Source organism: Ochotona princeps, chromosome 2 (assembly GCF_030435755.1).
Source record: "Ochotona princeps isolate mOchPri1 chromosome 2, mOchPri1.hap1, whole genome shotgun sequence".
NCBI lineage: Eukaryota > Metazoa > Chordata > Mammalia > Lagomorpha > Ochotonidae > Ochotona > Ochotona princeps.
Genome location: NC_080833.1, coordinates 112262400 through 112274384, shown reverse-complemented (window position 1 = coordinate 112274384; position 11985 = coordinate 112262400). Strand labels below are relative to the sequence as shown.

Genomic DNA, 11985 nt, shown 5'->3' with positions numbered 1-11985 from the left:
TGTCAATGTTAACCGAGTATTGTCATACTACTGAAAGCTACTTTCCTTTCTAGACTTTGACGTTGACTGAAATTTCTTCAGCTCTGAGAGCATCTCTCCAGAATTGTAATGTTCATCAAAATGAATGCTATTGCTAACTGATGTCTTTTATTTTGCTACAAAGGAACAACTCTCCTTACCAGTGTTTTAAATGTAATCCAAATTTTCTTTAGCTACGAAAGAGGACATTTCTCTCCAGATTTTTCATCTTAATCAACTATTTCTTCTGCTGTCAAAGGAACACTGCTCTCTGCAAGTTTAACCTTAATCAAAATATCCCTTACCTATGAAAAAGCAAAAGCTCATTGGAAAACTTTTACTGTCAATCTACATTATCTACTGCCACACAAACTAACATTCCTTTCTAGAATGTCAACTAAAACCAAAACTTCCTACACCTATGAAAACTCTGCATCCTCTGGTTTCAATGTTAATGAAATGATCTTCTGCCTGACCACAGCTCTCCTTTGGAGCAATTAGACCTTGACAAAATTTTCTACAGCCATCAACAGGACCCTCGCTCCCTGCATTTAAACATGGACTAAAATCTCATTGTGTGACAAAAACAACTCTCCATTCTAGAATTTCAAACTTTACTAAACCTTTCTACAGCTCTGCAAATATGTCTGCTTTTACTGAAATTTTTCCACGTCTGAGACCATCTCGCCAGAATTGTAACTCTAATCAAACAATTCCTTGCCTGTGACACTTTTTTTCAGAATGTTAATGTCAACCAATTTTCATCTGCTTATAAAAAAAAAAGACAAAAAAGAAACAAAAAACAAAAAAAAAAAACCCACATAAAACACCGAGATTTCTGTTCCAGAAAATTAACCTTAATTAGAATGTTTCAAACATGGAAACTACTCTTCCTAGTTTTAACTTTCATGGAACTTTTTTTCAATTATGACAGAAGTCTTTTTTTTCCTGAAAATTTAATGGTAAGCAAAGTTTTCTTCTGATCCAAGAAAATAATTCTGGTTTCTAGAAATTTGATGTTTTCCAAAATTTTCTTCAGCCATAAAACAACAAAAACCACCCAACTCTTTGTAGAAATTGACATTCACTAAACATTTCTTCTGCTATGAAACTATCTTTCATTTCCAGAATTGTAATGCTGTTAACCATTGGATTTTACCATTAAAATTTGTTGCCAATGACATTGGACTTGTAGTGTTTTTTCTGTTAAAGATTTGTTTATTTTTACTGGAAAGGTAGCTATATAGAGAGAGGAAGAGAAAAAGAGAGGAAGATCTTCCATCCAATGGGTCACTCCCCAAGCAGTCACAATGGCTGAAGCTGAACCAATCCAAAGCCAGGAGCCAGGAGCCAGGGTCCCAAGGCTTTGGGCTGTCCTTGACTACTTTCCCAGGTCACAGGCAGGGAGCTGGATGGGAAGTAGGGCCACTAGGATAAGAACCTGTGCTCATACGGGATCCCGGTACGTTCAAGGCAAGAACTTTAACAGCTATGCTATTGCCATGGGCCCCAGATTGCACTGTTTTTCATTCATTGATTTTTATCAACATTACATGATCAATTTTGAGAAGCAGACATTCTGTTAGGGCCTGTCAGGAGGAGGCTGGGGCTGCAGGGATCTGCTGTCCCAAGGGAGAAAGCTGGGGAGCGAGGGCCAGTCTTTGGGCAGCTAGGGCTGTGCTGCTGGGAACAGCTGGGAGGGGCATCTTCTCCTTGAGGCACAGGACAGCCTAGAGCTCAGGTGGTGTCAGCAGTGAACTACCCTGGCCATCAGTGTTGTGGGGTGTGAGAGAGATCACATCACATACTCGTGTAGGGTGTGAGGAGGAGTTTGGGGTTGTTTGCTTGTTTGTTTTTGTGTTTGTTTTTAATTGGCTAACTTTGACGAGAACAGCTCCTACTACACTGCCAGAAGCACTGTGCATCCAGGCCAAACTCAAGGGCTTAAAGCTCTCATCCTCCAGTGAAGTGGAGAGCAGCACATTACAATATTTCCAAGCAGTACAAAACCTTTAAGTGTCAGGAGGCAGAAAGGAGCTACTGGAGCTCAAAGTTTCCCTATAATTAATTAACCTAACATAGTGTGGTGTAGGGAACAGGAAGGACCATGTGCGGAGGCTCAGGTGTCACTTCTGCGCTGTCAATAAATTGGAAGGGGCTGCCTGTGCTGCAGATTAACCTGGCAAGCAGGTCCTAGCTATCAACTGGCTGCACCCCATGACATTGGCTGCTGAAAATGGGTGACACACATGGATACCGACGTCTGCCTAAGTCACAGTTGCATGAAGAGTCATTCATGAATAATACTAGGTCCTTAGGGAGAGGAGGGAGAAGTTCTGGTTTGGGTGTTTGGAGCTCAAGGGAGGGTGGGTGCAGCGCTGACCCAGCCTGCGGTTCCCTGGGCTGGTGCTGCTCAGCTTCCTGACCCCCTTAGCATCCTTTCTCCCAAGAGCCCAAGCACTTGTGTCAGTCCCCATGCCAGGGGCCAGGACGAGTGCCCTGGGTCCTTCCTGGTCTTCTCCAAGAGCTGACCTGCATGGGACAGAGGAGACAAGGGAGCTACTTGTCAGCTGTCCCTGAGGATTCAGCAAGGGAGGTCCTCACCTGGTCCCCAGTCCCTGCAAACTTTACCTCCCATTGTGACTTATCAAAGAGGGAAAGAAACACCCTAAGTAGAGGAGCTGGACAGGAAGGAAGGGCTTCCTGTGGATCAAATGTCTGAACCACAGAGCAATTCAGACCTGTCAGGGACCCAGGATGTTTGAACAGCCTTGGCCTAGTTGAGCCATCTTGCCAACTCAGGGTTTCAGGTCATGTCTGCACCCCCAAGTCCTCTCCCGCCCCATCCTGCCTCTCTCAGCCTCCTTGCTCTGGAATGGGGAACCAGAACAGGGATTAATGGGTGTGTTTTACAGCTTGGTTATTTCTGAGAGTGATACTGAGAACAATACAACAGGAAACACATTTTCCCGTAGAGCAAAAGAGAATTGCAGTGTTTGCCCCAGCCTGGGCCTGGGCACCACCAGGGCAGGGAGAACCTCCTGGTTTTACCCTTGTCCAAGGCACTGCTCTCTCCTGTCTGGTGGGCTGGTGTTGGGCCAGCCTGGCTGTCCAAAGGGTGATCCCAGGATCACGGTGGAAGGGGACATCTGGACACTCTCCTGGGAGACAGAATCAGTGGTTCGATGGTGTGGACATGGGTTCTCTGTCGCATGGAACCTTCTGTGCAGGGAGCAGATGCCAGGTATGCTTGGCTGGAAATATATACACACTGAGCATCGCCTTTGTGGCTGGTGTGGCCTGTTGTCCAGAGGATCCAGGTAGGTCCCAGAAAAGGGGCCCCAGGAAATGATCTCAGTTGAAGGCTGGAGTTCTCACCCTTTCTTGCTGACAGATTATCCTGAGGTGTAGATGGAGCTGCTTGGTTGTGTGGCCCTGGGCCACCAGACTGGGACCTCAGCTGCCAGCTTTGGTTGCAGCTGTAAGCACATGGCAGGAACACCCAGATCATGCAGCAACTTCTGGGCTTCAGGAGACTTTTCTGCACCCCAGGCTGCTCAGAGCATGCAGGTTCCTGCCAGGATTGTGAGTGCTTTGTGTGTGAAGGAAACAATATCACATAGATGAACGCAGACTGAGGGGCTGGAGCACTCACCTGCAGCCCAGGGTCCCTGAATCCCTGAGGAGCAGGCAGGGAAGTCCTTCCATGTGCCAGTGGTTGCTCTTACCCAGCTTGGCATAGTCCCTCACCTATCTTGGCCTTTGCCTTTGGATTCTGTAGCCTGGCCTGATCTGGCCTGCTTCCTGTCCTGATTATCACTGGCAGATGTTGAAACCTGGCCCTGCTCAATCTGCTCCGATCCCAGGCCTATGCCAACTCATAGGTGTGACAGCTTATCCCGGCATGATCTATGCTCCACCCTGGTTTCTGCACTTGCCGCTGAACTAAGCTTAGTTCTTCAAGCACAGTCATATGTCAATATTTTGGGCATGGACAATGCCACAGAGTCCAGCATCCTATTGTCAAGATACAGTAAACAGTCTCATTGGGAGTTCATCTTTGTCTGGGAGTAGAGATGCATACTGCATTGTATCCTCACACCTGGATATGATCGTCTCCATTACACAGTTACTGCACATCCCCTTAAATGAAAAATCGCAATGCAAAATCAACAGCAGGAGGAAAAATTGAAATTTACAATGCCATGAAGTCAAATAACATGCTGCTAGATAAGATAATCTCCATTTTCAAAAAGAATAAATTATTTTAAAAAAACTAATCTCACAGTGAGTGGCACAGCAAGAGTCAGAAAGTGCTGTGACCTGATCCACCTCCCCAAGACCAGCTCTCACCAGCAGCTGTTGTTGCCTGGCCTGGCCCACCTTCACACCCAGCACTTTCCTGTATCAGCAGCTGCTGTGCTCTAGTCAAGGAGAACTCTGAGGTCCCCTTCCAGGTTTTCCCCCAGACTCAGCTCTCCCATTCACAGGCAGCTGCTGTGGCCCAGTCCAGCAGGGCAGCCCCAAGTCCCGACACTCACCTGTGGCTGCTGTTGCCTAGTCACAATGACCCCAAAGATCCACAATCAGCCCCACCTTCAAGCACAGCTCTCCGGAGCAGCAGTAGGTGCTATGACCGTGAATGGCCCTGTCCACTCCTGTGCATGTGGATATGTGCTTTGTCTGTCCCAGAGAGGCCCTTTGGGTTTCCCCTTCTGATCCACCCCTTATCAATCATCTCCCTGTATTACCTGCGGATGCACTCACCAAAGACGTGGGTTATCCTCCACTGCTTTCCTACACACATCAGTAGGAAATTGGATCAGAAGCAGAGCACTCAGGACTCAAAAGGACCCATATGGGATGCTGGCATCACAGAGGCTTAAATCCCACACACACCACAATGCCAGCCCCCAAAGGGTAATCTTTTGTGTCAATTTAATTTTTATTTTATTTTCGTGATAGAGTTCCATAGGCTTACAGCCTTCCACCCTTCCCAATCCTCCCTCCTGTTTTCCCTTGTAGTATTACAATAATAATTTTAGTCCACGTTTAGTATTAATCCACACCACCATTAAATTTTTTATCACTTTTATTTTTGTTTCAATGTTATGAGCCATTATAACAAAACTTATCAAACATCTAGCATTGGGTGTATCAGTTTGTTGTGTGTATTTGCTGTCGGTAGGGTGATTTCTATTAAGCCCATTTACTCAAGTGTTGGCCTCAGCTGTTTTGTTTCCAGAAAATTCGGACTGGGAACAAATTAGCCTAGCTTGTTTCTCCTGGGAGCTGGATTTGTTACAAGCTAGTCCAGTGATCTTTATCTCCTGCAGCCTTGGAGTTGAGATTGCTGAAAATCAGTTGCAAAACCTTGTGGCGTGAAGGACTGAATTACATCACAAGATTAACAGCTTGCAGAATATCTGGTTAAAGTGCAGTCCCTGAATGGAAATAGGGCGATCCTGTGAGCTGAGTTGGCAATATGTGGGAGATCCTGATGCTGCTAGGGATGTTGAGCTCTGGTATTGTGATGAGCCATTGTGTGTTTTTGTGTGTGTGTGTGTGTGTGTGTGTGTGTGTGTGTGCAAAGGAAACCTTCGTAAGAACAGTGATATTGATCTCTATACCTCCACCTAAAGGGATTGACCCCATATTGCTTGAATAAACTGTAAAGATCTCCTCTGCAGAGCAGATCAAATAGATAGGAAAGCTATGAAATTAGCATTTGATATGTATAAGCAGAAACATTCTGGAAGAAGGAGGGAAGGTTATCCCAACTGTAAGGACAGATGACATAGAACACGATACTTACTAGTTCTCCAACTCTTCACAGCCAGTCCTCCTTGCTTCTAGACCCATAACTAGACTTGCATCCCAGATGGTACTGAAGATAAGGCACAAAGCATGATCAGAGTGAAGGGTCACTTGCCTCTACAAGAAGTACTGTTCTTTTTGATTTCTATAGGCATAAATCTGGATAATGTGGGTAGGAAGGGTTACCAAAGACGTAGGGTCAAAGTACAGAGAGCACAAAGTTGGACCAGGCTCAATGTGTTGATACGGGCTCACTGAGACTGTACCTGTGGTAAAGAGGGTAAAGCCACTGCCTGCAATCTCAGCATCCCATAGGTGCTCCTGTTCACATCCTGGCTACACTGTTTCCAATCCAGTCACCTGCTACTGGCCTAAAAGGCAGCAGAAAATGGTCCAAATGTCAGTCCCTCTGCTTGGCCCACTGCTGGCCATCACAGCCATCTAGGTAGTGAACAAGCAGATGGAAGATTTTTTTGTCTCCTCTCTCATCCTGTCTATATTTTCAAAACAATCCTAGAGCAATTAATCAGTTTTCTGGGTTTTTACAAATGATATTATGATACAATTCCATAGACTCTGGGTTTTTCCTTCCTTCCTTCCTAAATCCCCGCTCTGGCAACTGGTTTTCCCTATATTATTACTAAAGTAAAGTCCTTCATAAGCATTCATAATTCTATCACTCTATTATTTATATGTATTTAGACATTGCAGGTCTGAAAAACAGCAGAAAGTCTAGCATCTTATTGTCAAGATAGATTTAACAGTTTCATTGGGCATCCATGTTTGCTTTGGAAGTAGAGATGCATACTGCATTGTATCTTCACATGTGGATATGATCATCTCTATTACACCATCACTACACATTCCCTTAAATGAAAAGCCATGAAAGAAAGTCAACAACAGGAATGAATTCAAGAACCAATAATTTACAGCACCACAGAGTTAAATAACATGCTACTGAGTAACTATTTTTAAGGTAACTTGCTTACTGCACAAGATATGTACACATAAAGCCCTTCCCTGAATTCAACCTTGGTAATATTCAAGGGGATCTACAGTGGAGGAGCTCATTCTTCCAGATGTTTTGTTGTTCATGACCACATGGTTCACTGCACATCTTATCTCCCACAGCTGTGCTTACATCTGCGATTCCTACAGGATCAGATCAATTTATATAATGCATCTGTCTCTATATCACTGTAACACTAAATGAAGTGACTTTCAAATTTCAGCACTCAATGAATGGTTGCTCGATGAAAGTCATTCTGTTGCAGTAATTCTCTAGAGGAAGAAACAAATCCGTTGTTTGACACTTTATTCAAGCTTTGAGTATAAAAGCAAGACAGACTAACTACATAACCTCTTAAAGTGCCATGTATACCTCCATCCACCAATTCAAATCTCTTTTGCTTTATCAAATCAGTTCCCATGTATATCTTTGTAAATCTCATGATTCTAGGCCTTAGCTTCTACAGTTACCTCAATGTTGTGCAACATTTTTATCAGGAGGTAACTAAATCCACCCATAATGAAAGAATACTTATCTGTATTCTGAGTGATTTACAAAGTTGGAAGATTTTGGGTTCCTTTGTTTATTTTGTTTTTGCAACATGAATTCTGGTATTAGATAGATGGCCTTGTCCAAATTATTTCATTTATTTCCCCTCTTGTATAAGCTCTCCTTAAATCTCAGAGGTCATTAGTACTTAGAATTCCAGAAGGCTATAAATGCTATCCAATCCAATTATAGAATGTGAGTTGATATACAAATATAGATTGGAAAATTTTCTTTCCGTTATTTAAGGCTTAGATTTGGATCTAAGCACCCAGGTAAATCCTTTTTGAAATGTTTCAAGTTATTTCCTTCCAATCACTCAATCTCACACTATGGATGTTAATCCTCTTACTACTTCCCTCCTGTTGCTTCTTTCAACATCAGAAAGACTTTCAAGACTGAATCATCAAAGCCAAAGTCACCTGTAACCTTTCTGGATATTTTGGATTTAAGTGGGTAAGTGTAGTTTCTTTGCCATCTTATTTAAAGATGAAAAACTACTTTTTAAAAATTTTCAACTTCCAGTACACTGCATAAATAATTTGCTATGAAAATTTTCTGGCCATTTCTTGAGATGAAAGAGACGTTCACTCTGAGTAAGTGCATGGTCACAAATAGATTCACACATTACCTTCACAGAGCAAATTAAAATGCCACAGAGCCAACTAATTGAATTAATGTAGATGGGGGACAGGAAAGCTCATCAGTGTACATTTGCTTAATTAAAAATGATTTTGAGAAAAAACATTAAATGAATTATAGAGGAACAGAAAACATATTCTAGAAAATCAGTCTTCTGATATATGAGAAAGTGCACAGAAACAAAGAAAAAATGTTATGTCTTTATTAATTATTCAGATTATAATCTACAGACAATATCGGTATACAGACTTTAGATCATTTAGAATACATTGCTATAGTCTCTGCCCCTGAAGAAATTATTTCAGTTGGAATATGAAGCATGTATGGGGCAATTTAATTATTCATAAATGCAAGATAATTTCTAACCAACTTGTAATAGAAGTATGATTTTTAAGGTCTCTGAATGTTATGTATAAAAAAAATCTAAATGGACTGAAGCGGTCATGGAAGGCTCATTGAAAAACATGGAGCATAAAATAGTTTGCCAAAAACAATGGGGAAAATCATAGGCAGAACATTAGTAATAGTACCGTGGCAGAAATAGTACTGCGGCGGATTTGAATGGGAAAGCAGTACTATGCTGGTGGCAAACAATTGAGGATGTTGGAGTGAGTGTTTGGAGTACCAGCAGGGATACACCTTGAGATGGACCCAACCATGTTGGAATCTCCTAATTATATTCAGATTCTGCTTCCAAGTCCAAGCTATATTTTTCATTTCAGCTTTGTTCTGTTGTGCATCATGGGAGGCAGCAGCAATTTATGGTTTAAGTATTTGGGTTCCTTCATCCTGTGTGGAACTGGATTTCTGGATTCAGCCTGGTACAGATGTTGCATGCACTTGAGAAGTGACCCAAAGGACTGACGTCTTTCTCTGTTTTTCTGTATTTTCCAATATTTTTTAAAAAGTGAACGTTTTGCATAAAATCAAGAATCTCAGAAAAAGAAGCTCATTAAATTATGGGGCATAAAATTACTTGGTAGAAAACTCTGATTAAAATAAAAATCATCCTCTTGATCTCTAAGTGTGTTCAGTAATCATGCCTCTCACATACTTAATTTCCTGGCCCTGTGTCTTTTTCTTATTCTCATCCTGCAGAGAAAAATATTCCATATTATACAATGTAGTAGTTTTAGAATATTGTATTATTTCAGAAATATCAGCTGGCAAAATAGATTTGACCTGAACAAACAGTATTGACCTATGCTTTAACCCCTTGGGAGAAGTACATAGAAAAATAATACTGTGTCAAGATAAAGAAAGTGTAACATGAAAAAGTGGATATTAAGTGAAATGAAGATTTGACGACTCAAGTTATGCTACAGAATTTACCACATGAAAGTGTGTTTGAGTGTGTCCGTATATTTACAAATATACACACACGTGATTGTATCATTTAGATTAATTAGATACACTTATGTCACACAAAGCTGTGTTGAAAACACTGTGAAAATGGAGTTACAAATAACTTCACTTTTGCCCCCCAAAATTGCAACCCATTCATAGATTTTTCATTATGCATATTTTAAATACTTGTTGAATACCATACCATACATAACATGATTTGTTATTGTTTGCATTCCACAAGTAAAAAAATAAATAATTTCGAGTAATAATGAAGTTCCTGGATATAAGTAACAAAGTTAGGATCCAAACTCCTGCCTGATGGCTTCTGAGTCTGTACTGAGACACAATGTTTTAGAGCTATTACATTAAGGCTAATGTAATGTGATGTGGATGTGGATGTGTTGTGATAGTGGGAAAAGAAAACAACATGTTAGAACAGCACATACATGTTAGGATACAGGGAAACACATACCTTAAGGAAAATAATGTAAAATTTATCGTTTATAAAAATAATCTTCTTAAACTGATAAACTGAAAGAATGTTATTGTATTAAGTAATTTTTTAAAATAGTAAATGCTTTCGTTTTGCTTTTCATGTTCCTATAATGTAGGTAATTGTTCCTCTCTTGATACAGATCAATAATTTCCTTCACAAAAAGGATGCATATATTCATATTTAATGGAAAGGTAGATTTACTGAGTGATGGAGAGACAGAGATTTTCCATCCTTTGGTTCCTTCTCAACTGACTGCAATGGCCAGAGCTGAGCCAATCCAAAGCCAGGAGCCATAGTCCCAGGGATTTGGGCCATCTTCCACTACTTTCTCAGGCCACAATCGTGCAGCTAGATGGAAAGTGTAGCAGCCTGGACACAAGTAGGTTGTTGCAGCTTAAAGGGGGGGAGGATTAGCCAATTGAGCCATCGTGCCCGGTGCCAGATTAGTTATTTCTTATAAAATAATCAAAAGGTGTATCTATCTAAGGCTTTGAGACAAAGAGACATTAGTATGTTGTCTTATAATACGCACAGAGTGAAAGTATTAGAAAATGCTTTCATTGCAATGACAGTTATCATTTTCTTTCCCACATTCATGCACAGAAGTTATCCAGATGCAAGGTTTTAACAGGACCACGACGGTGACTCAGTTCATCCTGGTGGGTTTCTCCAGCCTAAAGGAGCTCCAGCTACTGCTCTTTGTCATCTTCCTGCTGCTGTACTTGACGATCTTGTTGGCCAATGCAACCATCATGGCTGTCATCCGCTTCAGCCACACTCTGCACACGCCTATGTATGGTTTTCTATTCATCCTTTCATTTTCTGAATCCTGCTATACTTTTGTCATCATCCCACAACTGCTGATCCACCTACTGTCGGCAACCAAAACCATCTCCTTTGTAGCCTGTGCAACACAGCTGTTCTTCTTCCTCGGTTTTGCCTGCACCAACTGCTTCCTCATTGCTGTGATGGGATATGACCGCTATGTAGCCATCTGTCACCCCCTGAGATACACACTCATTATGAACAAAAGACTAGGATTGGGCTTGATTTCTCTATCAGGAGCCACAGGTTTCTTTATTGCGTTGGTGGCCACCAATCTCATCTGTGACATGCCTTTCTGTGGACCCAACAGGGTGAATCACTATTTCTGCGACATGGCACCTGTTATCAAATTAGCCTGTACTGATACACACGTAAAAGAGTTGGCTCTGTTCAGCCTCAGCATCCTGGTAATCATGGTGCCTTTTCTCTTAATTCTCATATCTTATGGGTTCATAGTTAACACCATCCTGAAGATTCCTTCAGCTGAGGGCAAGAGAAAGGCTTTTGCTACCTGTGCCTCACACCTCACTGTGGTCTTTGTCCATTATGGCTGTGCCTCCATCATCTACCTTCGACCGAAGTCCAAGTCTGCCTCAAATAAGGATCAGCTGGTGGCAGTGACCTACACAGTTGTTACGCCCCTACTTAATCCTCTCGTCTACAGTCTGAGGAACCAGGAGGTTAAAACTGCACTGAAAAAAGTAATTGGAATGACTGAGACAGCCAAGTTCAGGTAATGAAAAATTAACAAGAAAAGTCATCAAAGGCAAAAATTGTTCTCTGATCTTTTAGAAATGATTTGTGCAGTTTTTCTTGACTGCTGTTTTTTTTTTCTTTTCATTGTAGAAAAATGAGCAAATCAATTTGTGTAGAATATTATGAGATGTTTGCTTTAAAAAATATACATATGGAGCTGGCATTATGGCTCAGTGGGTTAAACTATGCCTGTCAGTTTGAGTTCTGGCTACTCCACTTCTGAAAAGCTGTCTGCTAATGTGCCTAGTAAAGAAGTATAAGATGGTCACCCACTTGGCCAACCTAGACAAAGTTCCAGGCTCGTGCTTTCAATGTGTCCCAGTCCAGGGTGTTGTGATTGTTTTGAAAGTGAACTGAGAAAAGTGAAAAGCAAAAGAGCTTTTTCAAGGGAAGATAATAATTTAAAAATCAGAGCAAACATTACTTTTCTGGTTAGAGAAAATATTTTCTAGCAACTGGGAGTAGCATGTGCAGGACATACACACTTATCTCATAAACTTACTGTGTGAGTATCCTCGTGCCAAGAGGA

At 41.6% G+C, this 11985-nt stretch overlaps 1 protein-coding gene across 1 annotated transcript; it reads left to right on the top strand.

Annotated features, from left to right (window-relative positions):
- The first annotated feature begins 10489 nt into the window (after positions 1-10489).
- Positions 10490-11437, top strand: LOC101524721 (olfactory receptor 10T2). The gene has a single exon (XM_004589054.2). The coding sequence runs from the start codon at positions 10490-10492 to the stop codon at positions 11435-11437; it is 948 nt and encodes a 315-aa protein (XP_004589111.2).
- The last annotated feature ends 548 nt before the right edge of the window (positions 11438-11985 follow it).